The 19098-nt window shown below is 46.0% G+C and overlaps 1 protein-coding gene across 1 annotated transcript in view; it reads left to right on the forward strand.

Annotated features, from left to right (window-relative positions):
- The first annotated feature begins 6130 nt into the window (after nucleotides 1-6130).
- The window catches only part of LOC147724241 (lectin-like), a 112688-nt gene continuing 99720 nt past the window's right edge, over nucleotides 6131-19098 (forward strand). The window contains exon 1 of the mRNA XM_086966978.1: nucleotides 6131-6203. Coding sequence (XP_086823104.1) covers nucleotides 6146-6203 — 58 coding nt within the window. The 5' untranslated portion in view covers nucleotides 6131-6145. The remainder of the gene's footprint in view (nucleotides 6204-19098) is intronic.

Genomic DNA, 19098 nt, shown 5'->3' on the forward strand with positions numbered 1-19098 from the left:
GATCGAAGTGAGAAATGTAAGGTTTGAAAAATAGAAATAATAGCACACAGTACCCTGTAAATAAGATAATAACGGACATAAAATGACACAATCACTGATATGATATGTATCACTACCAATGATTTGATCCATGATATCACATTTGACACCATCAGTGAGAGGTTGCTCCATGCAGGAGACGTGGAAAAAGGATTGAGCTATAAGAAAGGGAAATGAGAAAAAGCAAAAGTGCCTGGTGTTTTCTACAACATGGGCTATCTTGTGTTCAGTCAGTAGGTCGAAGTAAAAGAAACGAGAGATGAGAATATTCGCATGAATATTTGCAGGGAGACGCCTAGAAATATTTGGTGGCACAAGGCCAAAGGTATGCTCTTCGTGTCCCCTCGGGCGACAAGTTTAGTGCTCAGTATTATTCTTTTCAGTGATTGGCAGGTGAATCAGAGGTGTGGCTGATGTCACTTAATAAGACCCCTTCGACCATGAAGCTCAGAACAGACGGGATCTTCTCTTCCAAACGTTTTCTTGCTCCAAATTACAAGGTAAGACAACGGGTTTGCATTGACGCAGACTGTTTTTTTCATATGATTTTCTGGTTTTGTTTCCCTCGCCTGAATTCACCTCCACTTATTTTAACTCATATAGTCTATATTAGTGCTCCTTGTACAACACTTTTATCATCTTTGCTTTTTACAAACCCGCGGTCACATCACTCTTTGCCTGTTACAAGGGAGTCATCAGCACCATAATTATTCGGGTGCGACCTTACAATGCCCGCAGACACAACCAGCAGACAGCGTGAAAAACAACACCCAAAGCAAACCCCATCTGTCAAAGACCTGACAGGATGACGAGCCTTCAGTCCTCTTTCCTTCTGTGTTCCATGGGGCTGCCATTCAGTACCAGAGTGACTGTTTATTACCAGAGGGACTGTTTACTTATTGCGCTTCTGGCGGTGGGTGCAAGGAAGCAGGGCTTTATTTATGTTACCGCACTTTCTAAGTCACGAAGCTAGATCTGAAATTGATACATGTCCAAGTGCTGTGAATATGTTTGCAAAAAGGCCGTTTTCAGGTTTCGACACGGATCTCAGCCGACGCTGCAAATCACCAACATGTAGATTATAATCAGAGGCCGCACGAGACCAAAGATTTCAGAGAGGTGAGAGGGGGAGTAGGGTGATAGTGTGCTCGTGCATTATAATAAACAGAGAACCACATTACCGACTTGTTACACTTCATGTCCCGGTGCCATTCCTCACTACTTACCTTATGACCCTTTAAACCTCCATATTTAACCAGTGTGTAGAAAGAAGAATAACCATAAACACACATAAAGGCAAATTTCGTTCAAAGAAGTGCCTTGTTGTTACAGACCCACGCCTTCTGTATCAAGGAAGAAGTGCCACCGTAGTTACAGGGAGTCGAAGAGAAGGGCACTGGACTTCCACCAAGACCCCCTAGCTGCAGAGTCCAAGTGAGCCTCATGGGGCTCAGTGAGAGGACAGGGGCCCTGGCAGCAGGGGCGGATTGGCAAGGCGGGCATTCGGGAATGGGCCGAAGGGCCTGTGCCTCAGTGCCCTCTGTGGGCCGTTTTTTTCTCCCCTGTCCCAGTCCACAGAGAGTGGACTAGGAAAAGGGAGAAAAAAAACCGGCCCACAGAGTGCATGGAGACAGAGACACAGAAAATGAAAGCAGCCTCGCTGTGCGGCCGGACGATTGTCAGCTGTGTGGCCTCTCCTTCACCCCTGCCCTGCCAAGCAATCAGGCTGAGGCTGGGCAGGGGTGATTCTTTGCAATAATCGGCCTCCCTGGGGGCCAGGTGTTTCTCAGGCCTTTGAGCCATTTGCACCTCGGCCCCCTGGCGCCCATGCAGCCCAGAAACGGTGTTAGTCTTAACACCTCGCCCACAGCCCTTCACATTCAGAGCATAGTGGGCGAGGAAGAATGGGTCTTGCTGTGGGGGCCTGGTGATGTTTGGAATTTTTTGTTTTATTTATTTATTTATGCGATTTTATATAGCGCGGACTTTACCCGAAGGTGTCAGAGCGCTTCACACTAGGAACAGCAATAATACATGAGGAGAAAATTATAAGTGGACAAATTACAAAAGCAAACGTTAAGTTACATGAATCAAAAGTGACAATAGTGAGCAACCAAAATACAAGAGGAGCAAACAATACATTACAGGAGGAAAAAGTGATATGTGTGCAGGTTACAAAAGCGTACAAAATACAAGTAGAGGTATAATACTGCAATTAATGGCAGACACTCCAGCACAAGAACAAACGTTACGTAGGCAATGGTGGCACTTGTGCAAGTATCTAAAGCAAACAAAAGTGAGAGGTAGCAAACAGTGTGTTACAAGAGAAAAGTGACGTGTGCAAGTTACAAAAGGGTACCATAGACAGGTACAAGGGTAATACTACAGTAAATGGTAAATACTCAAACTGCCAGAACACACTGGGAAGGCACTTCCCATGCACCAGCTTCACCTCAGCCTCCCCCCTGGCTACCTGGCTACCTGGCTACCTTGGATGACCCAGAAAGCTGTGTGTTGTGCTCTCCAGCCAGGACATTTTCCTAAATGTAAATGTAAATTAATACTTGTATAGCGCACTACTCACCCACAAGGGTCTCAAGGCGCTTGTACGAATACCACTGTGGAACCCATCCTGGCTTTCCCTGTGAGGCGTCCACTCCTGGGCACCCACAAGGTGGAGGCCAGGCATCCTTAGCGTTATGGGGGCGGTTGTGGAGATTAAGCAAGCTACTGCCCAGAGTTGCAGAGTGGGACTCCATGATTGGAATAGGCACCGAGGCGAGAATTATCAGGTCCGTGGAATTTTGAGCCCAAGACCCGCCGAGGCGGGGAATTGAACCCTGGTCCCTTACCTCTGTTCATGTGCTCCTGAGCTGAAGGTCTGGGGAGGGCTAAGTAGGTTAGTAATAGCAGGGGCTTTGCTGCTTTTCAGGTGATCCTGTGCTGGAGGGCTGGAATAATTTTGTGACAAAAAGGGGCCTTGCTTTTAGTTGCTCAGCATGTAGGCCATTGTCACCTTGGCCCTGTGTCCTGTGCAAGAACAGTATCCTCCCACTTTCATTCCTTCTCTGTGCAAATGGTGTTTCATGAAAGGGCACGCCCCTTGAATGTGGGCCACGCCCCTTAAATATGGGCCACGCCTCTTGAATGTGGGCCACTTTTTTCGTCAGTGCCCGGGCCGAATTGTGATCCCAATCCGACCCTGCTTGGCAGGACCTGTGAAGAGATCTGAGGTTGAGTGAGGTGGGGCTAAGGGTTCACTACAATAGAGAAAATATAGCACTGAGAGGATGAGAGATTAGGAATGGAAAGTATGCCTGTTCATTGACAGTAACTGGAGCTTTGTAGAAAAGAGGGGAACTAAAACGCTACAATGCTTTATGGTGACCTGTGAGTGTTGTGTCACAGAAGCTGCAATGGCTGTGGAAGAAAAAGAATGGTTATAAGAATAAGGGCGTCATTTAGAGGGTGGCACAAGAGTTATTCTATTACAAACGTGACGGATATCCTGCTACCTTATTACAAGTGCTTTATATCCTATGGCCTTTGCAGTAAGGAACACTTTTGTGAGGGAGTGATACATTTGCCAAACTTTAAATAAGGCCTAGAGGGCCAGATGACGACCATTGGCAAATGCGACTCGCAAATTGCGCCAAATTGCGAGTTGCAAATTGCGAGTCACAATTGCAAATGTAAACTGTCTGAGACACTGTTTGCAATTCCCAATGGGGTTGCAAATTGAATGCCCCATGCACATTAATGAGGCTTTCGCTATTTGTGACCCCATTGGGAATGGTGGCCACTCCCAGGGATGGTGGCCTGCTGGGGTCAGCTGACCTCCATGTCTGGGGCTCCTTTTAAATAAAGCAGTTTATTAAATTGAAATGCAGCCCATTTTTCTTAAAGGAAAATGGAATTTATTTTTAAAAAAATTTAAACGTGTTTGTTTTATTTTTAGGTCGAGCATTCGAGACCTCGTGTATATACTTTAGTATATACTTATTATATACTTTTATGTATATGTACTTTGTGGGCTCTGGAGATCAGTCTCTAGGACTTGTCTGCTTCCACTTTTTTTTCTACTGAACTGCCTCTATTTACGTGTCTTGATTGAAAACGACCAGCAGAGGTCAGTAAAATACCAGAATCACTTTAGCATTCTCTAGATTCCAGTCCATAGAAATTGTCTTCCACGAGCACCCGTAGACAATAATATTTTTTTCAAATCTTGCATTTTCAGTGATATGACCACCGAAGGCCCTGATTTTATATTAAAAACAGAGCTTTGCACTATACCATTTCCAGTTGAAAGCCAATATTTCTCTCCATGTGATCCCACACCTAGAGTGTCACGCGGTTTGGTGCTTACTTTCCCTCCATGTTAAAGAACAGTAGATGTTTCAGCACCCAGGCTAATGTGCTGCAAAGCTAAATTCATATAAGGTCCCACAGGTGAAACCAATTGCACTGTAAATGCTTGTTTAAGGGCAGGTAGTGGTCCCTGTGACCACTGTCTGCTCTGAAAAATGGTTGTGATCCATTCACAAAGGAGAAGGGGACCCCTTCCTGTTTGCAAATAGTTTACCACCCTCTTGAAGAGGGTGTTAAACTGCAAGTGTTTTGCCATCGCAATTGCAGTCGCAAAACATTCTTACATACGGGTCAGACTCGCTATTAAGATGGGACGCCCTAGGAACACCCTTTCATAATAGCGAGTCCCTAACCCTATTTTGCTAGTGGCTATTTAATTCGCGACTCGCAATGTAGGGTTAGTACATGGGCCACAGGTTTTTTGCATGAGCAAACGTGTCTAAAACACAGTTGCGCATGCAAAAGTTTGTTGTACTAACCATTTACAGAAAACTCTTCCCTCTCATGGATCATTTCACGGAATTCCTATGCTGTAGCCAGCAGAGGCAAAGTGATTGAATTTCAAATAAACTAGTATAATTTCTGCACATTAATGTTCTATTTTTGGTCTTCTGCAAAGATGAATACTGACTTATATACTGACCTAGTGTTGGCCAGAATGTCCACACAGCTCTGACATCCAGCTATTTGTCAACTTTGCAGTTTCTGTCGCCCCTGATTTTAGATACACAGCTGCAGGCCTCCTTCCCTAAGCCCATGAGAAAGCTGTATCGTGACCCTCTTGTCCATCAAAGACCCTCGAAATCTCTTACTCTAGGGCCTCCTCAAAAATCGGTCCTCATCCGGAGATAAGAGAAGAAAACTTCACCTGAATAATTTGGGAAACTGTGTATGAAGTGCTTTTATGTTTTGATTTGCTGACGTATCATTCGATTGGGAAAAATTGTCATATTTTGCAAATATTTTAGAGATGGTATAAACATTTTACCTTGGAAATGTATTTGCAATGTTTCTCTTTAAACTTGTGTGGTGGCAGTCTTCTGTAATGTGTTCTGCCTAGGCAATGTATTGGTGATTGCAGAAGCACCTGTTATTATTATCTGTTTACATTGTATCCTGAGGGAAAGGCTGTGAATGGGCAAAGAGCTCCGTCATATTGAATGTAAACTGTTATTATGAGGCAAATCAAAGGTCCCTTTCCATCGTCCGTTGTATATTTCCTGAACTTTCCTGTCATTTTGATGCACGTATCATATTCCCCATTTTCCCCTGTCACAAGACATTTAGCGTCCTCAAGGCTGGCCCTGCCCCAGTAAATCTTTCTCTATGCTGGCTGGTTTGTATTTTACTTCACTTTGCTTCCTACCCCTCCCACACCTCCCGTATAACCCCTCCCCTCCCCCTTCAGAATGTAGCCGTGTTCTCCTTCCCGCCTGCTGCCAAGTCTGTGACCCCACCCAAAAGCTGGTCTCCCTGCTAACATATTATGCTCCGACGCTCCCTCTCTCTCCCTGGACACATTTTGTTACACACCCATATTGAGAAATATCAACATTAAAACCAGCGCAATATGGAATTGTGAGCCAATTTACATCTACAATATTTTCCCGACATTTAACATTTCCAGTGTTTTAGCATTTACACCAATGAGTACTATTTTGTATATGAGATGCGGCCATAAGTAAAGTATGTGTTTTGACTCTGTGTTGCTCCTCTTTTCAGAAGATAACCAAACATGAAGGAAGTTGTTGGCAAAATAATTCTCCTCTGTGCGATGTTCTCATACAGCGCAGGTAAGGTTTTATTTATTATTAACGCAGCCGCATTTTCATTACTTTTTTAGATGTAATAAAATCCGTTTTTAGTGCAAGGTATTCTTTGAATCGAATGCCCTATTGCGCACAATACAAACGGATGTGTGGAGGATGAGGAGGACCGGACCTAAGGTACAGAGACATCATAAAAAGCTTATTGAGAGAGTCCCAAGGACTTCATGAATAGGAGGTGGGAAGAGGAAAAGAGAAACTTGGTTTAGATAAAAATTTAATTAGCATCAAGGTAGCTATAGAGCATCACAAGCTGCAGGAGTTACCATAGGCACTCTGTGATGGACTGACAAGCCTACGAAGAGTGTCAGTACAACAGCAGGGTTTGCTTAAAACTAAGATGTTTAGCGTTATTAGAGATATATTTACAAATAAAACTAATAAGTCTCGACATTTCTGAGTTTTTTTTGGCTTACACATAACTTTACCATGTAAGCCTTTTAATATAGGATAATATTGAAGTTGTCTGTCTGTCTCTGCACTGAAAAGCAGCTGCCCAGTTTAATTGGAGTAGAGGTAGGACTGTGAGTTTTATACAGATGTGTATATGTTTCGCTCAAAGTGGCAAGGTAGACGTTAAGCTTCATCAAGGCATGTGCACTTGGAGCATTTCTAGTGTTACTTAATCTTGGAAGCAAAAAAGCAGACATTACTCATTTTAAATCTTCCAATCTGCGGCTTCATACTTTCATGTGTCAGGGTGTTGCTTGTTTTTCATATGTTTGCTTGCATGTCTTCAGATGAACACAATATGCCAAACCTGAGTCACATAGGTGAGCGTACACTTTTGTGTAAATTCACCATTGTTTTGGTATACACCAACTACGGTCCTCATGTAGTATGATTTGGTGCAGGGCAGCCCCTCAAGGCTTTTTGCTGCGCTTCCCTATACCAAAATAAAAGGGCAGTAACGCACCGTATTTACGAGATACAGGGTATTCCTGTCCTTTCAGCTGGTGCACAATTTGATGCCTATCTCCAATGCATTTACAACAAGGGGTGGTGAGGGACAGAGTCTCTGAATTAAGCAGAAAGCTCTCACCCAGTCAAGAGATCAGGGCTAGATCCAACACCGTTTTTTAGCTCACTGCACCATCCCAGTTTCAGAACCTGGCTGTATGCAAATTAGTCTGTTCCTGTCCCAGTGCATGATGGGAACAGGGCAAACCAAACTACAAAAGCCAATTCTTACACTGGGAAGGAAACAAGCTCCCGGGGACCGGTTTCTGGCATTACAGCCGTCTTCGGCCCGGTTTGCTTGAATCCTGATGGTGCAATGAGCAAGGGTCTCACATCTGAGAATACCCTTCCACGCTTAGGGTGGACAAAAATATTTACAACAAGGGGTGGTGAGGGACAGAGTCTCTGAATTAAGCAGAAAGCTCTCACCCATTCAAGAGATCAGGGCTAGATCCAACACCGTTTTTTAGCTCACTGCACCATCCCAGTTTCAGAACCTGGCTGTATGCAAATTAGTCTGTTCCTGTCCCAGTGCATGATGGGAACAGGGCAAACCAAACTACAAAAGCCAATTCTTACACTGGGAAGGAAACAAGCTCCCGGGGACCGGTTTCTGGCATTACAGCCGTCTTCGGCCCGGTTTGCTTGAATCCTGATGGTGCAATGAGCAAGGGTCTCACATCTGAGAATACCCTTCCACGCTTAGGGTGGACAAAAATATTTACAACAAGGGGTGGTGAGGGACAGAGTCTCTGAATTAAGCAGAAAGCTCTCACCCAGTCAAGAGATCAGGGCTAGATCCAACACCGTTTTTTAGCTCACTGCACCATCCCAGTTTCAGAACCTGGCTGTATGCAAATTAGTCTGTTCCTGTCCCAGTGCATGATGGGAACAGGGCAAACCAAACTACAAAAGCCAATTCTTACACTGGGAAGGAAACAAGCTCCCGGGGACCGGTTTCTGGCATTACAGCCGTCTTCGGCCCGGTTTGCTTGAATCCTGATGGTGCAATGAGCAAGGGTCTCACATCTGAGAATACCCTTCCACGCTTAGGGTGGACAAAAATATTTACAACAAGGGGTGGTGAGGGACAGAGTCTCTGAATTAAGCAGAAAGCTCTCACCCAGTCAAGAGATCAGGGCTAGATCCAACACCGTTTTTTAGCTCACTGCACCATCCCAGTTTCAGAACCTGGCTGTATGCAAATTAGTCTGTTCCTGTCCCAGTGCATGATGGGAACAGGGCAAACCAAACTACAAAAGCCAATTCTTACACTGGGAAGGAAACAAGCTCCCGGGGACCGGTTTCTGGCATTACAGCCGTCTTCGGCCCGGTTTGCTTGAATCCTGATGGTGCAATGAGCAAGGGTCTCACATCTGAGAATACCCTTCCACGCTTAGGGTGGACAAAAATATTTACAACAAGGGGTGGTGAGGGACAGAGTCTCTGAATTAAGCAGAAAGCTCTCACCCAGTCAAGAGATCAGGGCTAGATCCAACACCGTTTTTTAGCTCACTGCACCATCCCAGTTTCAGAACCTGGCTGTATGCAAATTAGTCTGTTCCTGTCCCAGTGCATGATGGGAACAGGGCAAACCAAACTACAAAAGCCAATTCTTACACTGGGAAGGAAACAAGCTCCCGGGGACCGGTTTCTGGCGTTACAGCCGTCTTCGGCCCGGTTTGCTTGAATCCTGATGGTGCAATGAGCAAGGGTCTCACATCTGAGAATACCCTTCCACGCTTAGGGTGGACAAAAATATTTACAACAAGGGGTGGTGAGGGACAGAGTCTCTGAATTAAGCAGAAAGCTCTCACCCAGTCAAGAGATCAGGGCTAGATCCAACACCGTTTTTTAGCTCACTGCACCATCCCAGTTTCAGAACCTGGCTGTATGCAAATTAGTCTGTTCCTGTCCCAGTGCATGATGGGAACAGGGCAAACCAAACTACAAAAGCCAATTCTTACACTGGGAAGGAAACAAGCTCCCGGGGACCGGTTTCTGGCGTTACAGCCGTCTTCGGCCCGGTTTGCTTGAATCCTGATGGTGCAATGAGCAAGGGTCTCACATCTGAGAATACCCTTCCACGCTTAGGGTGGACAAAAATATTTACAACGAGGGGTGGTGAGGGACAGAGTCTCTGAATTAAGCAGAAAGCTCTCACCCAGTCAAGAGATCAGGGCTAGATCCAACACCGTTTTTTAGCTCACTGCACCATCCCAGTTTCAGAACCTGGCTGTATGCAAATTAGTCTGTTCCTGTCCCAGTGCATGATGGGAACAGGGCAAACCAAACTACAAAAGCCAATTCTTACACTGGGAAGGAAACAAGCTCCCGGGGACCGGTTTCTGGCATTACAGCCGTCTTCGGCCCGGTTTGCTTGAATCCTGATGGTGCAATGAGCAAGGGTCTCACATCTGAGAATACCCTTCCACGCTTAGGGTGGACAAAAATATTTACAACAAGGGGTGGTGAGGGACAGAGTCTCTGAATTAAGCAGAAAGCTCTCACCCAGTCAAGAGATCAGGGCTAGATCCAACACCGTTTTTTAGCTCACTGCACCATCCCAGTTTCAGAACCTGGCTGTATGCAAATTAGTCTGTTCCTGTCCCAGTGCATGATGGGAACAGGGCAAACCAAACTACAAAAGCCAATTCTTACACTGGGAAGGAAACAAGCTCCCGGGGACCGGTTTCTGGCATTACAGCCGTCTTCGGCCCGGTTTGCTTGAATCCTGATGGTGCAATGAGCAAGGGTCTCATATCTGAGAATACCCTTCCACGCTTAGGGTGGACAAAAATATTTACAACAAGGGGTGGTGAGGGACAGAGTCTCTGAATTAAGCAGAAAGCTCTCACCCAGTCAAGAGATCAGGGCTAGATCCAACACCGTTTTTTAGCTCACTGCACCATCCCAGTTTCAGAACCTGGCTGTATGCAAATTAGTCTGTTCCTGTCCCAGTGCATGATGGGAACAGGGCAAACCAAACTACAAAAGCCAATTCTTACACTGGGAAGGAAACAAGCTCCCGGGGACCGGTTTCTGGCATTACAGCCGTCTTCGGCCCGGTTTGCTTGAATCCTGATGGTGCAATGAGCAAGGGTCTCACATCTGAGAATACCCTTCCACGCTTAGGGTGGACAAAAATATTTACAACAAGGGGTGGTGAGGGACAGAGTCTCTGAATTAAGCAGAAAGCTCTCACCCAGTCAAGAGATCAGGGCTAGATCCAACACCGTTTTTTAGCTCACTGCACCATCCCAGTTTCAGAACCTGGCTGTATGCAAATTAGTCTGTTCCTGTCCCAGTGCATGATGGGAACAGGGCAAACCAAACTACAAAAGCCAATTCTTACACTGGGAAGGAAACAAGCTCCCGGGGACCGGTTTCTGGCATTACAGCCGTCTTCGGCCCGGTTTGCTTGAATCCTGATGGTGCAATGAGCAAGGGTCTCACATCTGAGAATACCCTTCCACGCTTAGGGTGGACAAAAATATTTACAACAAGGGGTGGTGAGGGACAGAGTCTCTGAATTAAGCAGAAAGCTCTCACCCAGTCAAGAGATCAGGGCTAGATCCAACACCGTTTTTTAGCTCACTGCACCATCCCAGTTTCAGAACCTGGCTGTATGCAAATTAGTCGGTTCCTGTCCCAGTGCATGATGGGAACAGGGCAAACCAAACTACAAAAGCCAATTCTTACACTGGGAAGGAAACAATCTCCCGGGGACCGGTTTCTTTTGTAAATCGATTTTGGCCACTATAGGTGTGGCAGGGTATACTCAGACATGAGTCCCTTTCTCACTGCTCCATCAGGATTCAAGCAAGCCGGGCCGAAGAGGCTGAAATGCCAGAAACCGGTTCCCGGTAGCTTGTCTCCTTTCTGGTAAAGAATTGGCTTGGTAGTTTAGTCTGCCCTGTTCCCATGATGCACTGGGCCAGGGACAGACTGATTTGCATATAGCCAGGTTCTGAGCTGGGATGGGGCAGTGAGATAAATAACGGTGATGGATCAAGCCCTGATCTTTGGACTGGGTAAGAGTGGTCTGCTCAATTCAGACACTCTGTTCATCACCACCCCCTTTTGTAAATCGATTTTGGCCACTATAGGTGTGGCAGGGTATACTCAGACATGAGTCCCTTTCTCACTGCTCCATCAGGATTCAAGCAAGCCGGGCCGAAGAGGCTGAAATGCCAGAAACCGGTCCCCGGTAGCTTGTCTCCTTTCTGGTAAAGAATTGGCTTGGTAGTTTAGTCTGCCCTGTTCCCATGATGCACTGGGCCAGGGACAGACTGATTTGCATATAGCCAGGTTCTGAGCTGGGATGGGGCAGTGAGATAAATAACGGTGATGGATCAAGCCCTGATCTTTGGACTGGGTAAGAGTGGTCTGCTCAATTCAGACACTCTGTTCATCACCACCCCCTTTTGTAAATCTATCTCCAATGCAGGCACCCTTGCCCCATGGTGCAAGGGTGTAGGCGTTGTTGGCAGGATTGTTTTTGTGCCGATAGGGACACATTCCTACACAAAATGGAAGCAGAATGCAGCACACAAGGAAAGAAAAAAAACAAGGAGAAATAAATATATTTCTCCTTGTTCCATCTTCCCTAGGGAGGCGTACAGTTTTGTTGCATTTCCAGGATTACATTTCCTTGTAACACGCAACACAATTGAACACCCATGGCTGGCAAGCATGTCCTTGGAGGCCAACTTCCCCTCCTGCTACCTTCAGTAAGTCCTACAAAGTGGGGTCGTTAAGAGGTCTTCAGAGGTGACTCCCTTTTTCTCCACCACTCTGCAAACACCCCTGCTGAAGCGCTACTGGTTTGTTGGATGAAGTCCACTTTACTCCTGAGGGACTTCGGGGTCAAGAAGCTCTCCTAGTACCCCCTGTAAGTCCACCACAGGGGGTTTCCTGAGAGCTGGTCGGAGGCTCAGCCGCCTTTCTCCACCACTCTGCAAACGCAACTACTATTTAAAAAAAACATAGAAACTCACAAAAAAACAAATGTTACTGAGACGTTATAGCTAGGAAGTAGCATTTTAAAAAACCTCAGAGAATCACTGAAAAAACAAAGGTTACAGAGATAGTTAGGCTAAGGTTTCTATAGGAAAAAATAGTTAAATTTAGCAGTTATAGTTAGCTCAGTTAACTACAACACTGCTTATGACCTCACATAATACATCACTCATGACATGGTCAGTGACATCACTGGTGGCATCACTGATGACATCGCTAATTACATCACCGATGATATCTCAAATGACGTCACTGATTACATCATCCAGAAAATTACTAATGCATCCTGTCACACCTCATAGAACCTTTCATACACCCACTTCCACCTGACCATTCACATACCCATTCACAGACCCATATCAGTCCTTGAACACCCACTCACTGATTCATAGATCTACACACATCCACTCACTCACCTATACAGTCACTTATACACCCACTCACTCACTAATACAGTCACTGACATATCCACTCATACACCAATACAGCCACTCCCACAGTGAGTCAAGCACCCATAGATCTCCTCACACACCTACTCACTCCCCCTACAGTCAATCCCACAGCCACTTACTCACCCATACAGTTCCATATATACCCATTCACTTACTAATACTAATACCAACACATGCTCACTCACCTACACATTCACTGACACACTCACCCATCCAGCCACTCTCACATTCACTTACTCACCCATACAGTCACTCATATTCCCTCATCATTCACCTATACTGCTTTTCACAGATCCAGTTACTCACCTATAAACCACTGACACATCCAGTCACTCACCCACACAACCTTTCATATACTCATTAACCCATACAGCCACCAACTCGCCTACTCACTCACCCATTCTGGCAGTCACACACACCCTCACGCACCCAGTCAGACAACCATACAGGTACTCAGACAAACAATCACTCACCAATACAGCCACTCGCATACCACTCAAACACCCATACAGCCACTTAGACACCAACTGACAGATTGATATAGATATTCACACAACCAGTCACTCACCCATACGGTCACTGAGACACCTAATCACTCACTTATACAGTCAATCATGCAGCCACTGAATCATCCATACAGGCACTCATACACCTTCAGATTCACCAATACGCCTTGGTATATATATTTAACACTCAGAAACCTTTCAAAAACAGTCACCGCACAATGTTAACAGTGATGTCATCAGTAATGTCACTGACCATGTCATAAGTGACATAATATGTAAGGTTATAAGCAGTGCATTGCGGGGGCGCGAATTATAGTTATCTGAGCTAACTATAACTGTTGAATTTAACTGGTTCTGTACGAGTGAAATCTGAGCCTAACTATAACATCTCTGTATAAGGTCTGTGTAACCTTTGGTTGTGTGCAAGTGAAACCTGAGCCTAACTTTAATTTCTCTGTGGCCTTTGTTTTTTCAGTGAAACAATCTATCTATCTATCTATCTATCTATCTATCTATCTATCTATCTATCTATCTATCTATCTATCTATCTATCTATCTATCTATCTATCTATCTATCTATCTATCTATCTATCTATCTATCTATCTATCTATCTATCTATCTATCTGTCTATCTGTCTATCTGTCTATCTGTCTATCTGTCTATCTGTCTATCTTTCTATCTATCTGTCTGTCTGTCTGTCTGTCTGTCTGTCTGTCTGTCTGTCTGTCTATCTATCTATCTATCTATCTATCTATCTATCTATCTATCTATCTATCTATCTATCTATCTATCTAGGTTTATATAAAGATGGTGCACTTACCTGCAAAATACTTACATTTTCGTTGTGAAGGCATGTGTGTAAAGGTATATGTGTGGCACAACGTTGCATGGTGAAGGCATGCATGATAAAGGCATATACGTGGTAAAGGACATGTGGTAAAGGAATGTGTGGTAATGGCATGCATGTTATGTCATACATTAGTGGGAATTCCCACGCCACACCCATGAAACTCCACCTTAGGGCAGAGTAAAGCAAGACAGCGAATTGCGCTGCCTTGAGTAACTCTACATTTATCAAGCCATGCATGGCCATGCAAGATATATCTGACCTAGGATTTGCATAGCCCTTCCGCCCTCATGTATTGTGCAAGGGCATTGTAAAATCTTTATAAATATGCCCCATAGTATTTATCGGATATGATTGAATTTGGCCAACGATCAGCTCACTGCAATCATAATATATAGGAATTACTCATTTTACTCACCTGTGCACTGTCTCACCACAAAACTTGGTATATATGTAACACATTTTGTACTATTAACCCCTGATACATAGATTTGATCATGAAATTTGCTTGATATTTTAAGTCCTCTTTTCTAATAACATTTAATGTATGCTTGAATCACTGATTAAAACGGTGCACTTTCTCCACCTTTATATGGTCTCTACTGAATGTTAACATATTTTCTGTATGCTTGCATTGATCTCTCTCATTATATTCCCCAGATTTTTTAGGTGCATAGGGAGACCCAATATTCCTAGTCCATATCATGGCACACTCATTCCACTTAATGGGACTAGAGGTATAATGGCCACTTTCTGTTAATGCACTAGTTTATACTGAAGAAGGGGAGCTCAATTCATCGCACTACAAGCTATTAAATACATCCAGACCCACAAAACTGATCTGTAACACAAGGAAGGGACTCTCACAGCACCTAATGTATTGAAACTGTCCTTAATTGATTGAGCTCAGTCACATATAAGCAATGGCCCATAATCCACGTCTCCTAGTCGGCCTCCCACAGAAATGGAATTGGCCAAAGTTATACCAAACAGGCCCCTGGTGTGATAGGGTTGGGGTTCTTGATCATACACAGGCTGCTGTTAGTTCTCATTTCACTATGGCTGCCACCTTGGCAGAGCCTCTGACTTAAGAGTTGAAGAAAAGTATCGGAACCCCCTAACACCTAAATGCCAACATCACAGATTTCTTTTCAAACCCCTTTTTATTCATTATGTGCCCATTTCGGGCTAATGCGCTGCATTAACTACACTACTTATATAACAACTATTACAACAACACTGAAATTACTATTTGTATCCCTGTGTGATTGGCTGCAAACACAAGGCTAGTGGCATGCAAGGTGCAGAGCAGACTGTCAACCTATTGTTTGCATTCTCAAACGGGAAACCCTTTCTAAAGCAGCATCTGTTCCTCAAAGGAACTGTGTGGGCTTTGGGTATGGTCGGACCGGAATAACAGGCGTGGAGGCCGTATGTAGTGAGCTATGTCTTTAGCTGTTTTTATTAACACAGACAGATATAGAGTTTGTAAAGGTAGAGGAAACAAAGGATTGGAGAGGGAAGGTCCTGGAAGGCAGTCGTCAGGGAGGAGTGATCCGCGATGAGCTGGCGTGGTACGTCTTCTTCTTTCCGACTTGGGGATCCGGTGGCCCTCGGAGTTAAAGAGAGACAAAACAGGGCAGTTTAGTCCTCGACGTTGAGTACTGACGGATGACACCAACACCCGGTTTGTGAGGGGATAGAGGAGAGAGTGAGGAGGGGTCGGAAGGGTCGCAGACGGAAGGGAATACAAGCGGGAGAGGAAAAGGGTGAAAGTAGTGAGGGGTCCGGTGGCGGAATTCTCTATGTACAGTGGCTCGGGAAGTGCGCGTATATACAGTGCTCCTAGGAGTGCTATACAGTGAGGGGATGGCTTATATACACTATGATACAAGTCGACCTGCAGTTCAGGAGACAGGGTACTCACATGCCCCGCCGCAACTCTTCTCCGAGTTGCGGCCGCTCTCCAGCCACCTCCTGGGGATTCCACCAGTCCTCGCTCCAGATCTCTTCCTCCTCGCCTCCGGTCTTCGCTTCTCCTTGGTCTCCGCTATCTCCGTCCACCTCCTCCAGTTCTTGGTTTGCTGTCTCCTGCCACGAGTCCGCCGTCAAGAACTCTGCTCCTTCTCCGCGGCGTCCTTTTCCGTGTTCCGGTCCGGGATCGTAGGCGGGACTTCCGGGGTCAGCGACAGGTACTTCCGGGTTGCCGTTGCTCGTACTCGATTCCTGCATGGAAAGAGAAAGGGGAGTATGCCGGGTTGCCAGGGACGCGGTGGGACCATCATCGGAGCCCAGAGAATCGGTACTGAGCCATCGCCCAATAGAGGTAGGGGAAGGGTCCGTTCCACATCCCTTTCCCCTAGCCATCTTTCTACTAGAGTTTGTTGGGGGTGGGTAACGAGACAAGTAGTCGGCATTTCCCTGCTCCACCCCTTTCCGGTGTAGTGTTTTAAATCTGTAGGGCTGAAGAGTAAGGAACCATCGTAGAACACGGTCATTGTGTCCCTTGTTTCTTGCCATCCATTCTAATGGTGCATGGTCCGTATATAAGGTGAATTCGCGACCATCCAGGTAATAACGAAGGCTTTCTACGGCCCATTTGATAGCCAAGGCCTCCTTTTCGATTACTGCATAATTCCGTTCCCGGGGAAAGAGTTTCCGACTTAGGTAGAGGATTGGTCTCTCATTACCGTCTCTGTCTTTCTGGGACAGCACGGCCCCTATACCTTGGTCCGAAGCATCCGTTTGAAGGATAAAGGCCTTGGTGTAGTCGGGACTAACTAGAACGGGTTCGGAAACCAGAGACTGCTTCAGTTGGCTGAAGGCATGAAGCAACTCCGGGGTAGGATGGCAGAGGGCCTCCTCGGCTTTTGTGGACTTTTTGAGGAGATCTGTTAAGGGAGCAGCTGTTTGGGAGAAGCGGGGAATGAACCTCCTGTAGTACCCCAGGAGGCCCAGAAAAGCCCTTAATTCTTTCCGTGTTTGTGGGAAGGGGATAGACTGTATGGCATCTATTTTTTTGTTTTGAGGTCTGATGACACCCTCGCCCAGGAGGAACCCCAGATATTTTACGGTTTGGGCGGCCAGTGTGGTCTTGGAGGGATTGATGGTAAAGCCATGGCTTCCCAGCGAGGAAATGACTTCTTGTAAGTGATGTAGGTGTTGGGTCCAAGTGTCGCTATAGATGATAATGTCATCCAGGTATGCCCCGGCGTATTGGGAATGAGGTTGGAGGACCTGATTCATGGCCCTCTGAAAGGTGGTGGGGGCACCGTGAAGGCCAAAGGGCATCACCTTGAATTGAAACAGGCCATCTGGGGTTGAAAAGGCTGTTTTCTTTTTGTCCTCTGCGCGGAGTGGGATTTGCCAATAGCCTTTACAGAGGTCAAGGTTACTGATGAACTTAGCCTTGCCTATGCGTTCTACCATTTCATCTACCCTGGGTAACAGGTACGTATCAAAACAGGAGATTTTGTTGACCTCCCGGAAGTCTATGCAGAATCGTACCGAGCCATCCGGCTTCGGTACCAGAACAATAGGGGAATTCCAGTGACTGATGGACGGTTCAATGATGCCCATTTTTAGCATCATGTCGGTCTCCTCCTTGATTACCGTCCTTCGAGCCTCTGGAACTCGATAGGGCCGTTGTCTCACGGTTTTCCCAGGTTCAGTCCGAATACAGTGCTCTATAACCGAGGTATGGCCGGGTAAGGAGGAAAACACCTGTTGAAGGGAGGTCAAGGCAGTACGTAGGTCTTCTCTTTGGGGTTCCCGCAAGTCGGGATCAAAACAGACCTCATAAGGGAGGACTGTTGGGTTAGCAAGACTGGACAGAACAGGTCGGGGTCCTTCCCACCGTTTTAGGAGATTTATATGGTAAATCTGGGTGACCCCTCGTTGAGGATCCAACTCTATTTCATAGGTCACAGGGGTTACCTGACATAGAACTTCAAAAGGGCCCTGCCACTGACCCAGAAGTTTATGGTCTGAGGATGGCAGAAGGAGAAGTACCAGATCACCTGGGTTGAATGAACGGGACCTAGTTCCCTTGTCATATTGACGTTTTTGAGAGGCCTGGGCCGTCAACAGATTCTGACGCACAATTTCACGTATTTGTCCCAAGTGTGTTTTTAGGTTAGCAACATATTCTGGAAGGGGTTTGGTGTGATCAGGTTCGGCCTCCCAGGCTTCTTTTGCCATGTCCAACAGGGTTCGGGGAGCCCTCCCATATAACAATTCGTAGGGGGAGAAACCGGTGCTACTTTGGACCTTGCATCGGATTGCAAACAAGGCTAGGGGTAACATCTCTTCCCATCTTTTGCTTTCGAGGGCCAATAGTTTCTTTAGCGTAGTCTTTAGGGTGGCATTATAGCGTTCGACTAGGCCATCGGTCTGGGGGTGATAAGCCGAGGTCCTTATCTGTTTTACACCAAGCTGTGAACATACCTGTTTCATAAGGGAGGAGACAAAGGGGGTCCCTTGATCCGTTAGGATCTCTCGGGGGAAACCTACTCGTGAAAATATTGAAATAAGTGCTTTTGCAATGTTCTGTGTGGTAGGCTGTCTTAAGGCCACTGCTTCTGGAAAACGAGTGGCATAGTCCACCAAAACCAGGGCATATCGACACCCACTTCTGGAAGGAAGCAGCGGACCTATAAGATCCATGCCAACCCGACTAAAGGGAACGTCTATGAGGGGCATAGGTTGGAGGGGTACTCGGGGAGGGCGATATCGGCTGTTTTTCTGGCAGACGGGACATTCTTGACAGTATCGTTTTATCTGCTGATAGACCCCGGCCAATAGAACCGGTCGAGGATGGATTGTCCCGTTTTTACATCACCAAAATGTCCCCCTAATAGGTGGCTGTGGGCTAGGAACAACACTTTCTCCTGAAAGGGGCCAGGGATTAACAACTGTGAGGCTTGCTGAGGGCTGCCCTTCCTGTATAATAGCCCATTCCGTTTATAGAAGTAGGGATCTACTTGAAGAGGGTCTTCATTATCCAGAGCCCGGTTCCAGGCATTCTGTAGCATTGGATCTTCCTGCTGAGCCGCCCGGAACTCCCTATCAGTTT

This window comes from Lissotriton vulgaris, chromosome 4_1 (genome assembly GCF_964263255.1).
Source record: "Lissotriton vulgaris chromosome 4_1, aLisVul1.2, whole genome shotgun sequence".
NCBI classification, from domain to species: domain Eukaryota; kingdom Metazoa; phylum Chordata; class Amphibia; order Caudata; family Salamandridae; genus Lissotriton; species Lissotriton vulgaris.